Raw genomic sequence first — 21,353 nt, 5'->3', positions numbered from 1 at the left:
GCCTTGAGTCTCATTGTTTCCTATTCCAGGTTTCTCTCCAATGTCTGGTGGTCCCTGGCTGTGGGTCCCAACAGTGCCTGTGGGGGACTGTCCAGCAAGCTTTCTCCACTGGGTGGTCTCATTGGGTTGATTTGTGGGGAACCTCTTCATGGCAGTGTCTTTAGATTTTCGTTCCTGGGCTGGTCATGTGGTCCAGGAAGAATCTTCCGACTGCCTGCCTGCAGGGTGTGGGCCTGGCTGGCAGCATCCTGAGCTGGGCAGGGGTGAAGGCGGGCGTCTCAGTGTTCAGAAGTAACTGTTGTTGAGCCCTCTGTTTTGGGTAGTTTCCCCTGCCCTCACCAGACCTGGTGTCTCCCAGTCCCTTACCTCCTCCAGGGAATAAACCTCAGGATTTCTGCCTCACGTGTGAGGGGTAGCCACCAGCTGCGTGGCATCCAATCCTGCTGTTTATAACCCCAGCTTCACCCTCACTCCAGGGGCCCCAGTTGCTATTGATTCCTATGCCCTTTGTGGTTCTGTGGTATGTCAGGCGTCTCAACTTTTCCTATGCCATACTTAAAATTTAGCTTTTTTGGTTCCGAGAAATTGGTTATCATTACCCATCTGCTTTTTAGCATTCAGAATTGTGTTGCCATTATTTTCCCTCCTGTTTGCTTTGTCCCTGTGAGTTTTGCCTTGAGGAAGGGAACTGACAATCGTGTGTGTGTTCAGCCACCATCTTGAGCTGAACTCTCACTCTAGGGAAATCGTGGGGGGCCCGTGCTCTCAGAAGTCCCCTCCGCCTTGTCAGAGGCGGTCTGTGTCCCACAGCGTGACTCCTACTGCTGCCAACTGGAATGCCCCAACCTCTCCAAATATGCTGCTATCAAGCTATGTCTCCTTCCCTCTGTATTTCTGGTTTTCCTTCTATTTGCAGGACTGTGTGGCTGCCCCTGGGATGGGACATCTTGCTTGCTCAGAATTCGTATTATTAATACTAATATTAGTGCTAGTAGCAGGGTAAGTGGCCCACTTGTTCCCATACGTAGTTACATAGAATCATTTTGGCTCCTCTTCGCTTGCCCCTCTCCATCTCCTCCATCAGCTGGTCTGAGCAGTTCTACCTCCAGAACGTTCCCAATCTGCCTGTCTTTCCCCATCTCAAGCCTCCACCACCTCTTGCCGGCCACTGTCACAGCCCTTTAATTGGTCTCCCTGTCTCTGCCTGCCCCCACCACCATTTATTCTCAGCACAGCAGCCAGAGTTCATTTTAGAGGGGATCACACCATTCCCCTGCTTGAAACCTCCAAACAGTGGCTCACTGCACTTAGAACACACCCCGGGTCACCAAGGCCCCGTGACTTCTTCATCCTCAGAAGCCCCAGGCAGAGCCACCTCTGTGGTGTGAATCTTCCCCGCACAGCCCCAAACAGAGCTCATCAGTCCTCCTCCAGGGCTAACCTCGCATCTGACCCACATTCTAACACATGCGCACATGTCAGCTTTCCCTCCTGAACTGCAGATTCTTTGAGGGAGGGGGCTCTAACTCAGGGCTGGCCCACGGAAGATGCTCAAAAGAAAAATGTCCATTGAATTAACCGACAAGAATTCACAGTGCTTCTCAGGATCCTGAGGAGCATTTCTTGCAGTCCAGAAATCTCAAGTTTTTAGAGCAATCAGGCGCTCTCTGACAATCTCCTTACTCATCGTAGGTTTCTGTTTCCTTTTGTCAAAGCTGGGTCCACTCTTTTCAGCTGTGAGTCAGTCTCTGTGGCCGTTAAGAGGAAAGTAAGGTTCTAAGCCCATCACTTGCAACAGCCCTCCCCTGCTCACACCCTCAGTGAGTCCCTAGCTCTCCTGCCCAAGTTGGCAGTGGACGGAGCGGTCCTGCCCCGGCACTGTGACCCCAGCTCTGCGTGAATATGACAGCTTGTCACACTCCAGTGTGTAGGGACTTCGTTTCCTGATCCATCGTCCTCCTCACTGCTCGGTTCTGCCTTCCTCAAAGCTGACTTGGAGGGATAATTATATGATGATGGTGGTAGCAGCCAATTTTTTGAGCATCTACTAGATGCTAGACACTGTGTACTTTGGTGTTTACTTACTGAAGACTCATGGCAGCCCTATAGGATGCTACTATACCTATTTGACAGAATAATAAACTGAGGACAGAGAGAGGCCACTAGACCAAGGTCACAAGTGGCTGACCTGGGACTCAAGGCTGGGCTTCTAACACCTCCCTGTGCTCCTAACACCACTTTTCTCCTTTCCGTATCCCATCTCCTGCGTAGGGCTGGTCCCCAGAATTCCATCCCCCCTGCTGCCCTGAGAGTATCCCTTGGACCTTCGTGCCACAGCCCAGGTGGGACTCAGGAGAAGGAGGTTGTAGGACAGGGCAGGCCCCTGTGGGGCAGCCCCCATGGCCTCTACCTGGACACTTTGCCGTGGGGTCAGTGCCGCCTCTGGACTCATGGGATGTACTTTTACAGGCATTAGCTTGTCTACTCATGACAAGCCTATTATTCCCATTTCACAGGTGAGAAAATGGAGGTACAGAGCAGTTAAGCAACTAGGCCAACATGATATAGCTAGCAAGTGTCAGAGCCTAGATTTGAACCGGGGCCGTCTAGCCCCGGAGCCCGTGTGTGCTCTTATCCTCTGTCCTGCTGTTCCCAGCATAGTGTCTGACATCGAGTTGTTGCGGAACACACAATCCCCTTCCCGCCCCACCTGGATGTCCAGCCCTAGGAGGTTCTAGGGGTGATGGGTGGTATCTGCAGGGCTTGGCTGTCAGGCCAAATATCCGCCATCTGAATAGACAGCTCAGGCCAGTGTTCTTGATGGGGCGAGGCTGTGGCCCGTGGCATGTACCCTAGAGACCCCTGTGGGATGTGCTGTGACCCGCTCCCATTTGCCGTCTCTGCTGGCGAGAGCTTCAGAGTGGGGGGTGGTGACCCAGGACAATATCTGAAGGCCACTCCAACTCATGGGCTAACTGACAGTGGGCAGACAGCACGGAAGCACAGCCCACGCTCCCCACAGGCGTCTGCTTGGCAAGGCTAGAGCAGCGGGATTTTCCCAACTTTTCAACACCAGCCATCAGTCATGGTCTCCAACTAGAACCTGCCTCCAGAACATTCCATCCCACAAGTCAGGCTTCTAACAGAACCAGAGGAGAGTCCTCTGCTTCCAGACAGCAGGAAGAAGATTTTACATGGTGACCGCATGCATACAATTTCTATGTGTGTGTGTCTGTGTATGTATAACTACAACACAAGTTTCATGAAAAAATATTTACCTTTGCTCTCTACTTTGATGTTTTCTGTTTTATCCTTCTCTGTTCTTTCTCTTCTCATACTACTTTATTAAGAACAGAAGATACTGGTCATGCCTGGAACTGCCAGATAAAATACAGGATGCCTGAGATTCCTTTACAGGAAAAGGCATACCTAATTTTTACTATAAGTATGTTCTAAGTATTGCACGGGACATACTTATACTAAAACTTTTTCATTGTTTATCTGAAATTTAAGTTTAACTGGGCATCCTGTATTTTTATTTGCCAATCTGGTATCCCTAATTATATGCTACTAAACAAATTTTGAGCCCCTGAAGAATAAAAAATACTGTTTACAGACCAGACAGACTTTGTCTTCAGGGGTTGAAAAACCTGAACTGGAATACAAACTGCTGTGTGAAATTTGAGGGGAGAGTCCACAGCACTTACCAAGTATCTCAGGGAATCTGTCGGCCAGGTGAGGATAAAATGAGATCAAGTAAGGAAATGTGGCTCAGAAAACATCATGTTACGATACATAGGCTCCCCGCCTTGTACGGATGGAGAAACTGAGGCTTGGAGCTGCCCCCTCCCTGGCAGGCCAGCCTCCGAGGCCAGTGATGCTAGGGGCACATCTGAGCATTTTCCCCCATTCTGCTTGGTTGCTGTGCAAAGCCCTGCTGTCCTCCAGGGGTCCCTCCCCTGGGAGCCTCTCTGTAGCCTTTCTCTTCCCCTGACCTTGGCCACACTGCAGGCTGTCTGTCGCTTGCCATCCTCACTATCAAGGCTGCCAATTCTAGACTCTGCCTCCAAAACTGCCTCCCCGCCCGCTCCCCAGTTATTCTCCATCCAACCTGTGGCCTTCTTCGGAGCACTCAGTAACAGCTGAAATCATCGTATGGACACATTTACTGGCCACTCAATGCATTGGAATGTAAGTTCCACGTGGACAGAGTCTTCGACCATCTTGCTCGCCCTGGATCCCCAGTGCCTGGCCCACAGCAGCTTCTCTATAAGTTTCTGGCGTGTGAACATTTTCCATTTTACTGATGAGTTTGTTTGAAATGCAAAGCCTCAGTTGCCCAGAGTTGGCTCCTATGTGCTAGGTTTTCCTAAGGAGCCTTACACGTAGATCCATTCACATGAGCCTTATCATCCCCATTTTACAGATGAGGAAACTGAGGCCCAGGAAGGTTAAGTGTCACATGCAAGGTCACACTGGTGCTAAGTGGCTGAGCTGGGATGTGAATTCAGACAGAGTTGATGACTTTAATGCCATGCTAAACTGTTCCTCTGTCTGTGCTAGCCTAGAGATGCAGCCTGATTCGGTCAGCAGGGCCTGAACCAGGTGCAATGATGCCCACACGCGTCAGCGTGGCTCCTAGCAGGGAAGAGCATGAACACACGTGGAACCGCCAGCCAGGGCCAAGTATAAGCTCGTTTCCCCAGGGTGGGAGGTAGCAGGTGGGGCGTACAGGGCAGGCCTCAAGGAAGAGGGGGCACGAGAGGGGAGCCTTAGGACTGGGGGTTCCCACAGGCAGGCTGAGGGTGGTGGGTACCCCAGCAGAGGGTGGAAGGTGCCTGGCAGGACTTGCTTTTCCAGCAGCCTGCTGCTGAGCGGCCACAGTAAGGGCACTAGCAAAATGAGAACTTCACAGACACGAGGGGCCTTACTCTTCTTGTGGCTGTAGAACTTGTCCTCAGAGCCATCCTTGGACTTCTTAATGATCAGTTTCCCAGATTCAACATCAACTCTGAGCTGCAATTTCTGAGGAATCCCCAGAGATTCTGACTTCACCTGTGAAAAGGGGGTGGGGGAGGGGAGGAGGGCAGGGGAAGAGGAGATGTTTGTTATCCCTTCTCTGTGCTTTCACAGCGCCGGTCCGTGACCCCCTGTCGATATGACTGGGCAGCCCTTGGCCATACCAACAGGTCTGGTGAAGGGAACGGATGAACGACTGGAAGACGGTTTATTCACGGCTGAATGTGACAACACTCATTAATCTGATGTGTCATCTACTTCCACAAAGGATTTTAGTAACAGACTTACGCTCCTGGGCCTCGTTACAACCAATAAGTGAACATTCACTGATAATAATTAGGAAAAAGCCAATTGCCTAGGCATGTTCAGAAGATGGAAATACATTTTAGTATCGAATTGTCATCAGGGCTAGGAAGGATTTGGGGGTGGGCATCCTGTCCTGTTTCTGAATGTGGAACCAGTGCTGGGCAAAAAGAAAAGAAGAACAGCGCTCTCGGGGGCCCGGTGGCGAGGAGGAGGAGGAGGAGGATGTGGCACGCGGAGGGGAAATGGCTGCCGAAAACAAGCCGGAAGAGCGTTTCCCAAAGTCTCTTCTGTGGAACTAGCACCTACTGTGTCCTCAACACCGTGCCACCTATAGAAGATGGTCATGGGAACAGCAATAGTAGTCAGGTAAGAATCTTTTTACCGAAAAAGCTGCTTGAACGTCTGCCGAAATGTTCAAGTCTACCCAGAGAGGCACCGTTGGAACACTAATGAGAGATCATGATGCAGCCGTCTTTTTGGATTTCTTTTTTTTGTTTGTTTTGTTTTGTTTTGTTTTTGTTTTTGCGGTACGCGGGCCTCTCGCCGCCGCGGCCCCTCCCGTTGCGGAGCACAGGCTCCGGACGCGCAGGCTCAGCGGCCATGGCTCACGGGCCCAGCCGCTCCGCGGCATGTGGGATCCTCCCGGACCGGGACATGAACCTGCGTCCCCTGCATCGGCAGGCGGACTCTCAACCACTGCGCCACCAGGGAAGCCCTGGATTTCTTTTTAATAATGTGTGACCCTTCACCTTTGATCCCCTGACCTGCATTACCTTGGTAACCATTGCATTTTTAAATTTAATTTCATTTTTTGATTTTGGTGTACAAGCTGTAACATCTCATCTCTCAAAGTGCCACACTCTGATTTCCTCAAATAGGGATACCCCTCTGAGCGATTAAAAAAAAAAAGAAAAGAAAAGAAAAACAAATTTCTGGGCCTGGAGATTCTAACTCAGTCACTTTCAGGGAAGTCACAGGAATCACTTTTTTTTCCCTCGATCCCTCCTTGAGGCACTATTTTGCAGCCAGTCCGGGGAGGCCCTCTCTCTGTTTGATGACACTTACTGCCCCCATTTGGAGAAGGACGAAGTTTTGGCATCTTGGGCCAATGAGAAGCTCCTTCCTTGGGAGCCTCCCCATGGCGAAGGTTCCACAGGTTCATCTGGGCACCCATTCTAAGGTTTAATCATCTTCCCAGGGAGCTGGTTCCGCTGACCGTCAATCTCAGCCCAGCTGTTGGGCTCCCTCCTGAGCCAAAAGCCCCCCTTTCCACAGGGACCAGAACGCCCGCCAGCCCCGTCCTGTGAAGCACAAGTCCACAGCCACTTACCTCAAAGGTTACTGGCGGGATGAGGGAACGCTGGTGGGAAGGCTCGGGACCCTCCTGCAGCAAGGCCTTGACCTGTGGGCAGGAACGCACGGGGCCCTTCAGGCTGGGAGGTGAAGGGAAGGCAGTACAGGCTGGGACAGAGTCACAGGGATACCTGGGAATTCTCCAAGCGAAGAGGGGGCCAGAGAGAAGTCCAGGGAAGCTGCAGGGTCCCCCACATACCTTATCTTCAATAGAAGACAGGAGACTTGTCAGTTGGCTGAGCTTGGCCACCATGTTGATCGGATTGGCCTCACCAGGCACCTGGGATATGAGGAAAAGAGCAAATAAGGACAGGTTGCTGAGTGCCAGCCGCTGAGAGGCGTCAGGCTGAGCGCGTTCCTTGCTTCGTCTTGGTTCATCTCCCTAACAGCCCCACGAGTACGATTATTGTCTCCCTTTGCAGACAAGGGAATCAGGGATGTGTACAACCGTCTCAAAATTATGATGACCAAAAAATACATCTTCCTTTCTTCTTCCCTCTAAATCTGCTTCTTCCCTGGTGCTTCTCAGTTGCTTAAACAAAACCGAGGCCTGTCCTCGATTACAACCTTTCCACCCTCCTACGTGTACTGCATCGGTGTTCCTGCTCGACTTCCAAAACACGGCCGTCCCCTGCTCAAAACCCCCTCATCCAGCTGCTTCCCATCCCTGCGAGGAAATGACCCGAACTCTTAAAGACTCTGGATGATCCACCCCTCAGCCCCAGCCATGCTCATCCTCACTTCTGATCTGCCCTTGGCCTTGAGCTACACTTTCTGAGGAAGTCCTAGAAACATGGATGTCACCTGAGAAGGCCACTTCCTCATCATTAAGGTCTCAGAAGCACAGAGAGGTCTTCCCTGACCAGACCAGCTAAACTCATCTCTACTAGATCACCCTGCTTTGTTTCATACCAATCACCACGATTGTTTATTTGCTCTTTGTGTATTTCCCCTGCTAGAATGTAAACACTGGGCGAGTTGGGACCGTGAGAAATGTGTCTGGTGCTGTGACATTGGTGCCTGGCCAGTGAAGATGCTCGGTAAAGTTGTTCAATGCATGCCTGAGGCCCAGAGAGCTGAAGTTACCTGTCAGAAGTCACACAGCTAGTAACGGCACAGCAGGCCAGGAAACCATGTCTGCTCGGCACCAAGTCCACGGTCCCAAGCATTTATTCACAGAACAAATACTTACAAAGCACCTATTCTGTGCCAGACACGTTCCCATGGTGCTGGAGATGTAGAGTTAAAAGGGCACCGTCCCTGCCCTCCACTAGGTCAAGAGCACCAGACTTGACGATCTTGAACACCAGGCAGAGCGGAATGAGGGTTATCACCAATGAGGAGATGTCCCTTTACCCCACCCCTTCCTGAATAAGTCAGCCAGGTTACACAGGCTTTTTTTTTTTTTTTAAATAAGTATTATTATTATTTCAAGATTTATTTATATTTACTTATTTATTTATTTTGGCTGCACCGGGGTCTTAGCTGCCACACGCAGGGTCTTCGTGGCCGCCTGCGCACTCTTAGTTGCGGCACGCGGCGTCTAGTTCCCTGACCAGGGATGGCACTCAGGCCCCCTGCATTGGGAATGCGGAGTCTTACCCACTGGACCCCCAGGGACGTCCCTACAGAGGCTTTTGACCTCAGTTTCCCAGCAGCCGCTTTAGCTCTCTCTCCTTCCACCGTCACCAACCACCATCACTTCTGACCATCCGCGGTACCGCCGCTACAGCCACCTCCAGCACAGCCATCGCCACCATCATCGTGGCAGTTACCCTTTGTCACAACTTTCTCTAATTCTTTTTGGTTTGGCCCGTGCTCCTTCATAAAGCTCTCAATCCGTCTTCAGTTATTATTGATCAGCAGGAGAGCTCAAAAGAGTGGAGCTGAGATGCAGGTTACGAATGGAGCAGGACAGCAGGTGGGAGACTACAAGATCCCTTGTTTTAGGGGTGTTTCTCTCATAAAGAGTTGAAAAGATGGCAGATTCAAACCCCCTCCTCCTCCTTCAGACGCTGGAGATCGCCTGCTTGCTACCCGGGCCATGACCTGGTGGTAGGATGGTGTCTTCCCCACTCTCTCTTCGAATCTATGTCTTTTGGGGCAGGTTTGGCAAAGACGTACAAAGTATAAGTGAAGCTACCCACCGAGTGGGAGTTAGTTCTTGGAATGAAAGGTATTAGAAGAACGCTGGAGCCTAGCTTCTACTGCCTCGTTAGGCAGAATACATATGACCATGTGATGGGTTCGCATGCTGTGCCCAGCGTGTTTGAGATGTATTGACTCTCCTAGTCCTTGGTTTGCAGATGGGGAAATTGAGTCAGAGTGGTGAGTCACTTGTTCAAGGTCACAAAGCTGGTGTTGACCTGAGATTTGAATGTAGATCTCACCCAGTGGGTCTCAGCTGGTACGGATTTTGCCCTCTGGGGTCATTTGACAATGTCTGGAACATTTTGGGTTGTGAAATTTGGGGGATGCTAATGGCATCTAGTGGTTAGAGGCCAGGATGTGTTCACTTCCTACAGTGTACAGAACAGTCCCCCACAGCAAAAAGTGACCCAGCCCCAAATGTCACTAGCGTTGAGGTTGAGGGCAAAATTCACAACTCAGCCTCAATGTGGGCGAATTGGTCTGAGTGTCACCTGTGGGTTTGTAGAAGCTGACCTGGTTATTGCACTTAGCTTTTCAGTTGAACTTCGGAGGATGTGGGTTCCAAGGTTAACGACTCTCTGTTCTTACGTAGGGCAGACCCGGGGCTCTCCCCAAACTTCGGACCAGCAGTCATTTTGATAATGTTGCATTTTGCACCTCCCAGCAGTTCTCAAATAAATGTCACGCAGGGGTCCCCATCTTATCTTGCCTACCTAACGGAAAGGGCCTAGTGCTGTTAAGAGGCTACCATGGCCAGATGTCTCACCCAAGCAATTTCATTTACTCCCTCATATACCCCTGCAGTGGCAGATATGAGTATGCGCATTTCTCAGATAAGGCAACTAAGGACGGGGCAGGCGGGAGGGAGGTGAGTCAGATATTGAACTTGGATGTTTTTGATCCAGAGGCCCGTGTTCTTTCCTCTACCTCGGGCAGCCTCGGAACTCCTTCTTCCATTTGTGAATTTCTGGAGGCATCAAGACATTGCCTGCTTTTCTTGACAAGTCAGGGTCTCAGACAGGAGGGTGGCAGCCAGAACCCTTGCTCTAAATCCTGATGCCACCTCCCATCCCGTCGCTACTGTGTCCTGCCACTGAATGCAAACACTGGCCTTTGCACGCAGGGCACCATGCTGGGGCGTGGCTGGTATCATCTTTTCTCTCTGGAAGCTTCTCCCTATTCTAATCCTACTTCAAAGATTTGGGTGTGTGCTCTTGTATTCAAACGATTTAAGTTTTAGTGTCTGGTAGGGTCTCTGTTTTGTCTAGATTTGCTTTTACTTTCCCGGAAATTAACCCACCATTCACTTCAAGGAAAGCAAAGTTAGGTTTTTGGGTTTTTTTTTTTTTTTTTTAATCCTGATGAATTTTAAGTTATACAAATAGAACACAAATTTTCTCAGTAAATAAAAAAAACAAAACTCAAAAAAACCATTTGGGCAGACCTGAAGTCTCCCCTGACCCAAGCCCCTTTGGCCCAATTCCATCCCCTCCTCGTGGTGAACAGAGTAGCCCTTTGGGTATAAACACTTCTGGTACGATTTCCACGTGTAGACTTACATCCTAGTTTATATATTGTTCTGCCGTTTACTTTTTTCACCCAACAGTATTGCCTTGGAGTCAGTGCATCCACCTTAGAACAGAATTCTGCATCATACTTTAACCCCTTCTCTCTCTGTTTGTGTTTCCAGCGTTTCTGTTTTTAGAGACAAAGCTGTGATAAACATTTTGGTCAACATCTCTATGCAAACGTGTAGACCCTAAGGCAAGCTGCCTGCAGGTAGAATGGCTTGCTGGGAGGACTCCGCCGGCGCTAAACTGCCTTTCAGGAAACCCATTTCCACTCTCAACTGTGAGCAATGAACCCCTTCAGTCCCTGACCCTCATGTTAGAGCCAAGTCCTGGCTTCACCAATCAAATTTTCCTGCCTGAGAGGCAAGAAGAGGTCTCCCTGTTTTCCAGTTGCTAATGAGGTGTCACGAACATCTTCTCCAGGGTATCCCAGCTATTCCCAGTACCTCTTCAGTAAAACAGGCTTTTAAAATCCTCTTCCCACTTAAAAAATGTGGTTGCTTTTACTTAATCGTGTGTGGAAGGGTTTGCTTTTTAAACATTTTTAAACCCTTGTCCCTTGCAAGTGCTTTCTCTGTAAGTCCCATCTGTGCTTGTTTTTAGCTTTGCCGAGGACACCTTCTGTGACACAGACAACTTGGCCTTGGCCCTCTGCCAGGCTGTGAGTGCGCGCGCGCACGCGTGTGTGTGTGTGTGTGTGTGTGTGTGTGTGTGTGTCTGGCGGGGGCCTGCCTTCACCTGCTCTTCCTGGGGCATGAGGCGGGATCAAGCATTTAGGCACCTCATGTTTTTTTCAGTTTCTGATGAGAAATGGTGGGAAAAGGTCCTGCCTTGCCTCCTTATTCAGCACTAATAAGGAGTTTTGCTGGCGATTGCATAATTTGAAATCTTTATTCCTCAAATCAAAATCCAGCAGAGGCGGGGGGATAAACCTTACTGGGGATCAGGGTGCTGAGGCTCCCCGGCCCCCTCATACTCTGGGGGTCCAACAAAGGCGGTGCTTCCTTCTGAGCCCTCGGGACATTGGTTACCTCTTCTCCCCATGCCCCATCCGACCCCCCCCACCGCTCCCCCACCGGTTTTATCAGTCTCATCTGTCCAATCCCAAAGTCTTTACCTGAGGCCGTGGACGCAGGCCCGGGGAGAGCTGCTGGTCAAACAGCCTCTGCAGAGATTCCAGGGTAGGGAGGGTCCGGGTGACTTCTCTGGGGGCAGGGGACAGGGTGAAGGTCAAAGATTAGTGAGGACCCAGTGAGGCATCGCGCACACAGGCTCCAGCTGGAGACGCGGCGTGGTCACACCCACTCTGGCAAAGGCAGGGATCCTTCCCAGAAGGACAAGCCCAGGCAAAGATCCAGGCCTGCCGGTACTGGTCCACCTCCTGAGAACCCCACACCCCTTCCGTCCTGACCAGGACCAAACTGGAGCCGTGATGCGTAAACCTGATTCACCTTTGTTTAGCCACGCTCAACTACGTAGCCTGTAGAAAATTTGAATCTAGAATCACAAAACTACTTAGAAATAATTTAGTAATCCGTGGTTCCCAAACTTTAGTGTTTCTAAGAATCACACCCTCACTGAGTGTTAAAAACGCAAATGTCTGGGTCCCAACCTGATTTGGTCTGGAATCTGCGTTTTAATTTGGTGCCCCAGGGGCTTCGCGCTCCAGCAGTCTGTGCTTTTCTGGTTCACATCTCCTCCGAGCAGCTAAGGTGGATGCCCGGAGACATCTGTCATTGTCTAGTACACTGACAATTCCAATACCAGGGCTTTAATGATCCTTCGTTCCCTTCTCATCTTTTTCTATTTTCCCATTGTTTTGGGCATGGTGGGCAGAAAATTTTGTGTTCTGTTTTTCATCTATTATTTCATCAAAAACTGTTCATGTTTTTACACATTCAACATTCCTAGTGGTTTCAAAATATTCTATCAATTAAATGTACCAAAATCAATTGCTACATATTTGGGTTATTTTGAGATCTTGGTGATTATAAATAAAGGTTGCTGTGAACAGCTTTGTTCATATAGCTCTTCTTTACTTATTTTCAATTACAGTTTTAAGATAACCAGAGATTATGGCTCTTGATCAATATCGTTGAGTGACGGTGGCCTTGGGCACTGTTCCAGCCTGCTCATCCTTTGTGCCAACTGAATTCTGTTGTTTTCTTCTCTCTCTCTTTTAGTGGGCATAACAGTGCATTTTAATACTGATGAATTGATTTGCATATCTTTAATTTCTAATGTCTAAGTATTTTTCTATCTGGTTGGTTTCTATTGTATTTCTCTTCCTATAAACTGTTCCTGTCCATTGTTGGTCTTCTGTTGGGAATTTTGCCAGTATTTTTATACATTGGTATAAACTCTTTACTTATTGCTTTGCTTTTTATTTAATCTAGGTGTTGTAAGTTTTTTTTTTTTTTTTTTTTCCCCATTCTGTTGTTTTCACCCTAGGTAGGCTGGGTTTCATTATAAAGTGCTTTATAGTTTTTTTTTATAGTTTTTTATTGCTCTATTTTTCACCTTTTCCTTGGAAATTTTTTTGCTTACCTTAGTTAAAAATTTATCAGCAGTATTTACTCGTGAGCAATTAGTAGCTCACTTTAAATTGGTTTCTCACTCTTTTAAAAGTTATGTTATAAACAGGGTTTTGGGGGGTTGTTGTTATACCTTTTTAGTTCCTTACTTCATCTGGAATTTAAAAAAAATATGTGGTGGAAATAAGTTCACCTTTTTCCATGTTGCTATTCATTTTCACTCAACTGCACTTACTCTTTTTTCCACAGTTCTTTTGGGCTAGATCATTGCACAAGCTCATCTTAAATATGATAGGATTTATTTTCAGAATTCATATCATTCATTCAGTGAAAACTCTGGAGTGCCTCATATGTCCTAGGCAATGTCATGTTCATAGCTTGACACATCTCACCATTGCAGGGATGGTGTTCTAGCCTACTGGCTTTGATTGGCCGTCCTTGGGATGCCTCTGGGGGCCAAGGATGGCATGGGGGGAGGTAACTGGCCTGGGGAGGGGGAGGGAAGTGCCAGGCAGACAGGGTTCTCAGTTTCTATCCCACCTCCGACAGAGCTACTCTGTTAACATAGTGGTATTCTGTTTAAACTGTCATTTCATAAAAGAATTCTAGGCCAAAAAAAAAAAAATTCTAAAGCACTAATTCAGAACATGTTTTAACATCAAATAGATCTCCCTCATTGTTCTCCTTTTTAAAACTGTTATTTTAAAAACACAAGTACATATACACAAACTGAATCCTTAGGATCTTCTAAGAATAATGCTGTTATTCTCTGTATTTCTAACCTTGGTAAAATTTTGAGAAATCTGGCTCTCAGACTTGTCTGGGGGTGTTGGTTCGGTTCAGGATGACCAAAGACACAAGGGGACTTGAGCTGTTAGACTTAAGAACTGGTCTCATCACACAGAAAACATTTGTCCAGCATAGGTACCGTCAGCAGGGTCCCTGGGAAGCTTGTCTCAGCTTCAGGTCACCAGCTCAGGGGAAGATGGGGAGCAAAGACAGGGAGGGCTGCAGTCCTCAGGGAGGTCAGACCCCAGAGACAGCCCAGAAGGGGCCTAGGCGCCCTGAGGGAGCCCTCCCAGAAGGAGAGGCTCCTCCCACCTTGGTCTCAGAGAGATGGTTAATTTCCCCAAGATTCCCATTCAGTTTCCAGCTGGCACCTCCCGTATCTCCCAACCCGGAACTCCAGAACTCAGAAGGAACATTCTGATACTTTGTTGTTTCCTTAATTTTTTCTTCTCTGATTTTTTACTTTTTTTTTTGCTTTAGCAAACATTTCTCATACAGTATTAAATAATCAGGTGATGATGGGCTTCTCTTTTTCTTTTATTAAAATGTTTAATGGAATGATTTTAATGTTTCCCTGTTAAGTGTAATTGGTTTTACATTGACACATATTGCATTATTAAGAGGGATCCTTCTATTCCTTTTTAAAAAATGATTTTTAAAAATTCGAAATGACTTTCATCAGCTCTATTAGTACATCTATGCAAATGATTCCCTTATCTCTAATCTCCTGCTAAATTACAGTGTTTTCATTTATGTTGACTCACCCTTACAGTGATTTCTTAGATAAAACCTACATTTTTCATATCACTTAAATTATATTTGCTAGAATATTACTGAAATATTATACATTTATATTAATAAATGAAATTGGATATAGTTTATTTCAGGCTATTATCTTGATTAGGTTTTCAGATTTGAATTGTACTTTTCTTGAGTATTGAATTAGGTGATTTTTGTCATTCCTGAATAATTTATAAAACATGGTTATTATTCCTTGAAAGTTCAAAGAGGGCATACATGGTAATTTTTACATTTCATATTTCACATAAAATATTTGTTTCATTTAATTATAATTTGAAGATTTGTAGCCACGTAATTGTACACTGTACACTTTATTGGTTTGGAAATCTTTAATGCAAATTATTAAATCTCCTACATTTCTAATTTTAAAAATTTCCTTAATTGACTTTTTCCTAATTTATTTCTGTTTTTAACTATATTCCCCCTGCTCTTTTCCTTTCCAGTTGTTGTTATTGTTCATTCGCTTAACAGAGATTTCTTAAAGACTCTGGTTTTTTTTTTCTTTTCTTTTTTTTTTTTTTTGCGGGACGCGGGCCTCTCACTGCTGCGGCCTCTCCCGTTACGGAGCATAGGCTCTGGATGCACAGGCTCAGCGGCCATGGCTCACAGGCCCAGCCGCTCCGCGGCACGTGGGATCCTCCTGGACCACGGCACGAACCCGTGTTCCCTGCGTCGGCAGGCAGACTCTCAACCACTGGCGCCACCGGGGAAGTCCCAAGACTCTGTTTTGTTCACTGCTGTATCTCTAGCCCCTGGAACAGTGCATGGCTCGTAGTTGGCACACATTCAATCTTTGTTCACGAATATTGAATACATTACTGTTTCCAGTACTTTGCGTGACCATGGAAATATCAAGGCGATCAGGGTATGACCCATGATGCCTTCAAGAGACTGAGAGCCTGGATTAAGTTTGTAATGCTTGACTTATTGTTCTACACCCCCCTTTCCATAACAGAGCATTTAAAGCTATGGCTTTTCCTCCAAGTAGTGCTTTGGCTGTATTATCTAGAGTTCTGATATACAGATGCTTGATTACCTCGGGTTTCCAAACCTATCCCACGTAGGCTATCATTGTGTCAAGTGTCTTCTTTAATTCAGCTGTGATTGGAGTTGATCAAGAAAGGCCAGATGGTTGGGTAGTTGTGGCTAGTTTGTTATTTATTTCTATTTTCATCATACTGTGTTCTGGGAACACAGAATGAACACTTTTGCTTTGGGTGTATTCATATCCAGCTGCTCAGTAGGCTGCTGGGTTCTTATTTTTAGGATTACCAGCACTCTAAAATTTCTGGAAAAAAATTCTCGGAAACTTTTTGAAGTGAAGCCTTGTCATTAGTACATTTTCACCAATTTTTTAAATCTGCAAAGACTCCTTTGGCTCTTAAATGGTATCTAGGTTGAGTTAATCCCAAGGAGAAGTCAGTAGTCTTCTCCTTGGAGATATTGCTTCAGAATTTTTATTATATCATCCAGGAGTATGAATAATATTAAGTATTGTAATTTTTAAAACTAATGGTGCTGTTCCTAATTATTTACTTTCTGAACTCATCTTCCCTTGTGGTTTAGAAAATTATAAGAAGAGGTTTTTGTGCTGCTATTTGCTTGTTCTGTAATTGGATCTTTATGAGGCTTCTCAATACCTGGATTTAGCTCCTATATAAACCTGGAAACATATTTTTCTTTTATATATCTAGTCATCAATTACACATCATTTTTTCCCTGCTTCTTGGAGAGCCCACCCTACCAGCTATAAGTCGAATCTCTACGCCCTCTTTCCAAAGACTATTGATTTTTAATCACACATTCTTGGCATATGCTTATTTAGTCCTCTCATGTTTTTTATGTATACTTCCCTGACACTCTGCTCTGTTTTGTGATTTGATTTTCAAGTTTGATTGGAAAACTATGGGTTCATTTTATGGCCTCCAATGAAGCAGTTATAATGATGGTATTTTTGTTTTGGTTGGTTGGTTTCTTTATCAAAATCCTTACCCTGCTCTCATTTAATTGATAATAATAACCTCTCCCAAACTTTGACATTTTATTTTAAAATTCTACTTACAATTCTCCTCATTTCTCCACTTCATGGGTTATCAAGTATTTCCAGACTCTGGAGACTTAATTCTTTATTCTCTTTCTCTGGAAAAGTTTCTGTCTGGTTCTAGATAATCTAACTTAGGGTTACAGATCTTCCTCGAGCCTTTGTCCTGCGGAAGTTCCTTCTTTCAGACACAGGTACTGACGTTGTAATGACATTTTTGTGGAGGAGACTCTTGCACTGTTTCTCACTCCTCAGTTCTCTGTGACTTTCCCATCCTCACCCTGGCGTTTGTGTTGGGCCAAGTGGTCTGAGTAGACAAAACTGGCCACCATTGGCACCATCCTCAGTCCCCCGTTCCAGCTCCTTCTCCTCCACCCAACCTCTCAACGTCTATCCTGAGCCCCCTTTCCCTTCCATCTGCACTCCCCCCTGCGGTGACCTTACCCCACTCATCTCCCAGCTTCAAGTGCCAACTGCATGCTGATGACTCCCAGACATATACCCCTGAGGTTTCCTGGGCTCTAACTTCTAGAACTAAATCCTTGGTTGGTGGCTCAGCTCACAGGATGTCTAATAGCGCCTCAAGCCAATGGTAGCTCAGAGAAAGATGCCCCTCCTCCACCCCTTCCTCTTTGACTTTCCCCATCTAAGTAACTGGCATCATCCACCACTCAGCTGCTCGCACCGAAAACCTAAGGGTCACCCTCGATTCGTCTTCCCCCCACCCTACATCCATCTGCCGGCTCCACCATCCACACACGCCCGGGGTCACACCAACTCTCAGCACCCACATGCTCCCAAGCCTTGGGTCATCTAGCTAATATCTATCAGCTGTTCCTGTGTGCCAGGCACTGTCGAAACCCAGGACTCAGCAGGATGCAAAATAGACACAAATCCCTGCCTCCTCTTGCTTCCCTTCTCGTGGGCCACCATCAGGTCACAAATAGAGTAGCTCCCAACTGCCTGCTGCTCTGGGTCTGCCTCCTAAGATCCAGTCTCCACTGCCCTGACTCAGATTATGGCACAATCCTGAAAACCTCTACCAGGCCTTGGGGGTCCTGTGTGATGTGGCTCCTGCTAGCGTTGCCAGAGAGAACACAGGACACCCAGCTAAATTAGAGTTTCAGATAAACAATGGATAATCTACTAGTGCAAGTACATCCCAATATTGCACGGTACATACTTATGCTAAAAAAGTATTTGCTGTTCATCTAAAGTTGAGACTTAACTGACCATCCTGTGTTTTTATTTGCTAAATATGACCACCCTACACCTGACTCTTCCCAACCTCCACTCCTAACACTTCCCTTCGCTCTTTATGCTCTAGCCTCACAGGTTTTTTGTTCCTTGAGGCTGGCCTCATTCCTGCCTCAGGACCTTTGTACTTGACATCCTGCTGCCAAATAGCTGGATGGCTAGCTCCCTCTTGTCACTGAGGTCCCAGCTCTGTGACTGCCTCAGAGAGGTCTCCTTGACCCCCAAAGGACACTAGCACCCTCCCACCCAACGTCTCTCTAGCACTTTCCCCTATTTTATTTTGTCATGATGTTTACTAAAATTATCTAGTTTATTTACAGACTTAATCTACCGCTATATACTTCCTTACTAAGACATCAGCTCCAACAAGGTCTAAAGAGCAGGGACTTTGTGCATTGTGTTTATTGCTGCATCCCAGCTCCCAGAATAGAGCTCAGGGCAGGTTCTCCATACATATTTGTTAAGTGAGTGAATGGATTGAAGAGCTGTTCCAATCAAAGCAGTTTGAAAACTACTAGTTTATAGTTAGCTTCATGGAACAACATCTGCAGGGGTTGCAGGGAGATGGGAAACATAATTTTTCTCTAAGATTTTCTAAAAGTCCATCCCTAACCGCGTCTTCAAGCCTGACTATCACTTTGCCTATGAAGTGAAGACAAACAAATGTTGGGGGGAATTTAGAACATCACGTGGTCTCTCTACTTCTAACTCGAAGTTAACTGTTCAGTAAATAAAGGCCTGTGGAAAACTAGAGAACTAGCTATGATGAGGAAGCTGCTGTCACCATAAGGATGAGGTGACCCAGATTCTAGGAAAGTCCAGGTAACAAAGCAGTGTTGGGGAAGTGTGCTGAGTGTACTGGGTGAAACATGTGGAGAGACTTAAAGGTATATCTCCCCTGGACAAGGAAGCAGCAAAGAACAGGATTTCCACTGGAGCAGAAATAAAAGCTTGCTACCAGTCATGATGAAATTGTGTTTCTTGAAAAGAAGGTGCCGTGTGTGTGTATGTGTTTTTCCTAGTGATAAATGATTTATAACGACAGCATCACATGGAGAAATATCTCTCTGTGGAAATCTATAAAAATGATGGCTCTGGGTCCAATTGGCTGAAACTGCATTAGTTGAAAGCCAATTCATTGAAAGTAAACCTGACTGGCCAATTTGATGAGTGCTCAATTTGTCAAAGAAATTATTTGTTAAATTTACCAAATGTACTGATTGTGCTTTTTAAGAGCTTTTAAAAGGAAAGTTCAATTTGATTGCTGCTGATGAAAGATTCTTTTTTGCATAGAAACTAAGCTAAGATAGATATGGCACCAGAGAAACTGACAAAAGAATTTTGAAACTGCTGTATATGTAATAAAACACAAAACAGTATAGGCTGATAAAAACCTCACCCACATGAAATGCTATTTTTCCAACCAAAATGTTGACCTTTCATTTGCCATGGGATTGTTTTGGGTCCCTGTGATTTCTTTCAGATGCTTTTAAATGTGATTTTCTATTTTTTCAAGCATTTAAAAAATTCTTTTGTCAATTCTTCAGATAGTGTATCAGCTTTAAGTTTGCACTTTAAACAATTAAAATGTAATTAAACTTAATTTTAATGGTAATGAAATTAAAGCACATAATGAAATTAAAACACTAAAGGAAACTGGAAATTTTTACCAATTGGTCCTTCAGTGAATTCAATAGCAGAACACTGAAGTTTTGGTGATGGCTCACTGTAAAAACCTGCCGTCACTGGCAATCTTGAGCCATCACCACCCACGTAGAAAATAGGCTGATTTTTTTTTTTTTTTTTTTTTTTTTTTTTGTGGTACGCGGGCCTCTCACTGTTGTGGCCTCTCCCGTCGCGGAGCACAGGCTCCGGACGCATAGGCCTAGCGGCCATGGCTCACGGGCTTAGTTGCTCCGCGGCATGTGGGATCCTCCCGGACCAGGGCACGAACCCGTGTCTCCTGCATCGGCAGGCGGATTCTCAACCACTGCGCCACCAGGGAAGCCCTAGGCTGATTTTAATTTAACTCCTCTTGGTGCCCTTATGTGCTTATCGAATGTGCTGGCTGCAGCAAGAAAGACGAATAGCAGCAAAAGCCTTAGCCTCTGGATCCTTAGCGAGTGTGGACGGGCTGGCAGTGTACTCCTGCCCACCCCTTCCAATAGCAACTGGCCTCGAATTAACTTTCATTAAAAAAAAAGCCAACAACCACCAAGTTCAAATGCCATGAAAACAAAACAACCAGATTTCTAAGCCCCACCAACAGCCCAATTATCCGGAGCTGGAGAGCCGGGCTAAGCGCAGGGGTCACCCTAATGAGCTGGTTCTCTCACCCACTGCTCCCCTTCCTCCCATCCGCACGGCAGCCATTACCCATAGAGCTCCTTGCAGAGGAACGCGGTCAGTTTCTTCAGATGAGGCAGACTGCAGGAGCCCGACTTCACAAAATCAGAGTCCAGGGTGAGCTGAGTGCTTAAATAATCTTGGATAGCTTTCAGATGCTCTTCTGGAAGCCTTAAAAAAAAAAAAGAAAAGTAGAGACAACAACATGCTTCTTCGGTTCCTAAACCATAGACACTAACAGTAACAGGTAGAAGAAGAAATCTGAATTCTCAGTCTCCAGCCGAGACACCGGCCCCCCGAGAACATTCGCACACCTGGACAGGCTCCCTGGGTCTTACTGAAGGGGTGGAGATCAGGTCAGACGAGAGTAAAGGACCCCAAGGGAGGCTGCCTCTAAACCCACCCATAAAGGCTTTTCCGGTAGGTGGAAGGAAGTGATACTGGCTGGGGATGGGAAATGTTTATCCTTTGAAAAGGAGACAGAACAGGTTTGAAAATGCACAGAGGATTTGTTTTCCTGCTTCATCAATTCCTAAAGATCGGATCTGAGGCCTGAGGGCTGCTCTAGTCCAGAGATGGCAAATGGCTACAGCTCACAGGCCAACTCCAAGTTCACATCCAAGGGCCACCTGGAACTCTGTGTCAGGGAGGTTCCCAGTCATCCGAGACTCCGAGGGGAAGTCTCTGTGCTGAGTGATGGGGCGGGGGGTATGGTATTGGCAGCCTAGGTGCCGGGCCTTTGCACTCCCAGCCCTTGCTCCTGGTCTGGTCCAGTCCCTTTCAATTACGGATGAAGCACACGGCCGGGCCGGAGGCAGGACCTGCCCTCGCCTTTGCACAGGATGGCCCAGCAGAGGCACAGCCTGGGTGCGCCGCAATGCGCCAGGGCTGCCCCCGAGGTCTGATCACACCTCTACATTCTATCACCCAGCAGCATTTTTTTCTGGATAACTTTTGAGCTTTTGTTCTCATAATAATGAACATTATAATTACAGCAAGTATGTCCTGAGCATAACATACCAGTCACTCTGCTTAGCACTTTACGCTTTTTTTCCCTCTAATCCACAAATCAATGTTATGAGGCAGATATTACTATTATTCCTATCTTACAAACAAGGAAACGGAGGCTCAAGAATGTTGATTTACGTGTGTGAAAAAATTCACACAAGCTTTAAATAGCTTTGC

At 46.7% G+C, this 21,353-nt stretch overlaps 1 protein-coding gene and 1 pseudogene across 1 annotated transcript in view; one reads left to right on the top strand and one right to left on the bottom strand.

Annotated features, from left to right (window-relative positions):
- The window catches only part of INPP5D (inositol polyphosphate-5-phosphatase D), a 129,921-nt gene that overhangs the window by 41,211 nt on the left and 67,357 nt on the right, over positions 1 to 21,353 (bottom strand). The window contains exons 5-9 of the mRNA XM_059054386.2: positions 20,199 to 20,339; positions 11,518 to 11,605; positions 6,878 to 6,958; positions 6,656 to 6,727; positions 4,932 to 5,055 (exon numbers count right to left, since the gene is read on the bottom strand). Coding sequence (XP_058910369.1) covers positions 4,932 to 5,055; positions 6,656 to 6,727; positions 6,878 to 6,958; positions 11,518 to 11,605; positions 20,199 to 20,339 — 506 coding nt within the window. The remainder of the gene's footprint in view (positions 1 to 4,931; positions 5,056 to 6,655; positions 6,728 to 6,877; positions 6,959 to 11,517; positions 11,606 to 20,198; positions 20,340 to 21,353) is intronic.
- Positions 5,548 to 5,775, top strand: LOC131751094 (calmodulin-binding transcription activator 1 pseudogene; annotated as a pseudogene).

The sequence above is a fragment of the Kogia breviceps genome, chromosome 2 (assembly GCF_026419965.1).
Source record: "Kogia breviceps isolate mKogBre1 chromosome 2, mKogBre1 haplotype 1, whole genome shotgun sequence".
NCBI classification, from domain to species: Eukaryota; Metazoa; Chordata; class Mammalia; order Artiodactyla; family Physeteridae; genus Kogia; species Kogia breviceps.
This window is presented reverse-complemented; position numbering and strand designations above follow the sequence as displayed.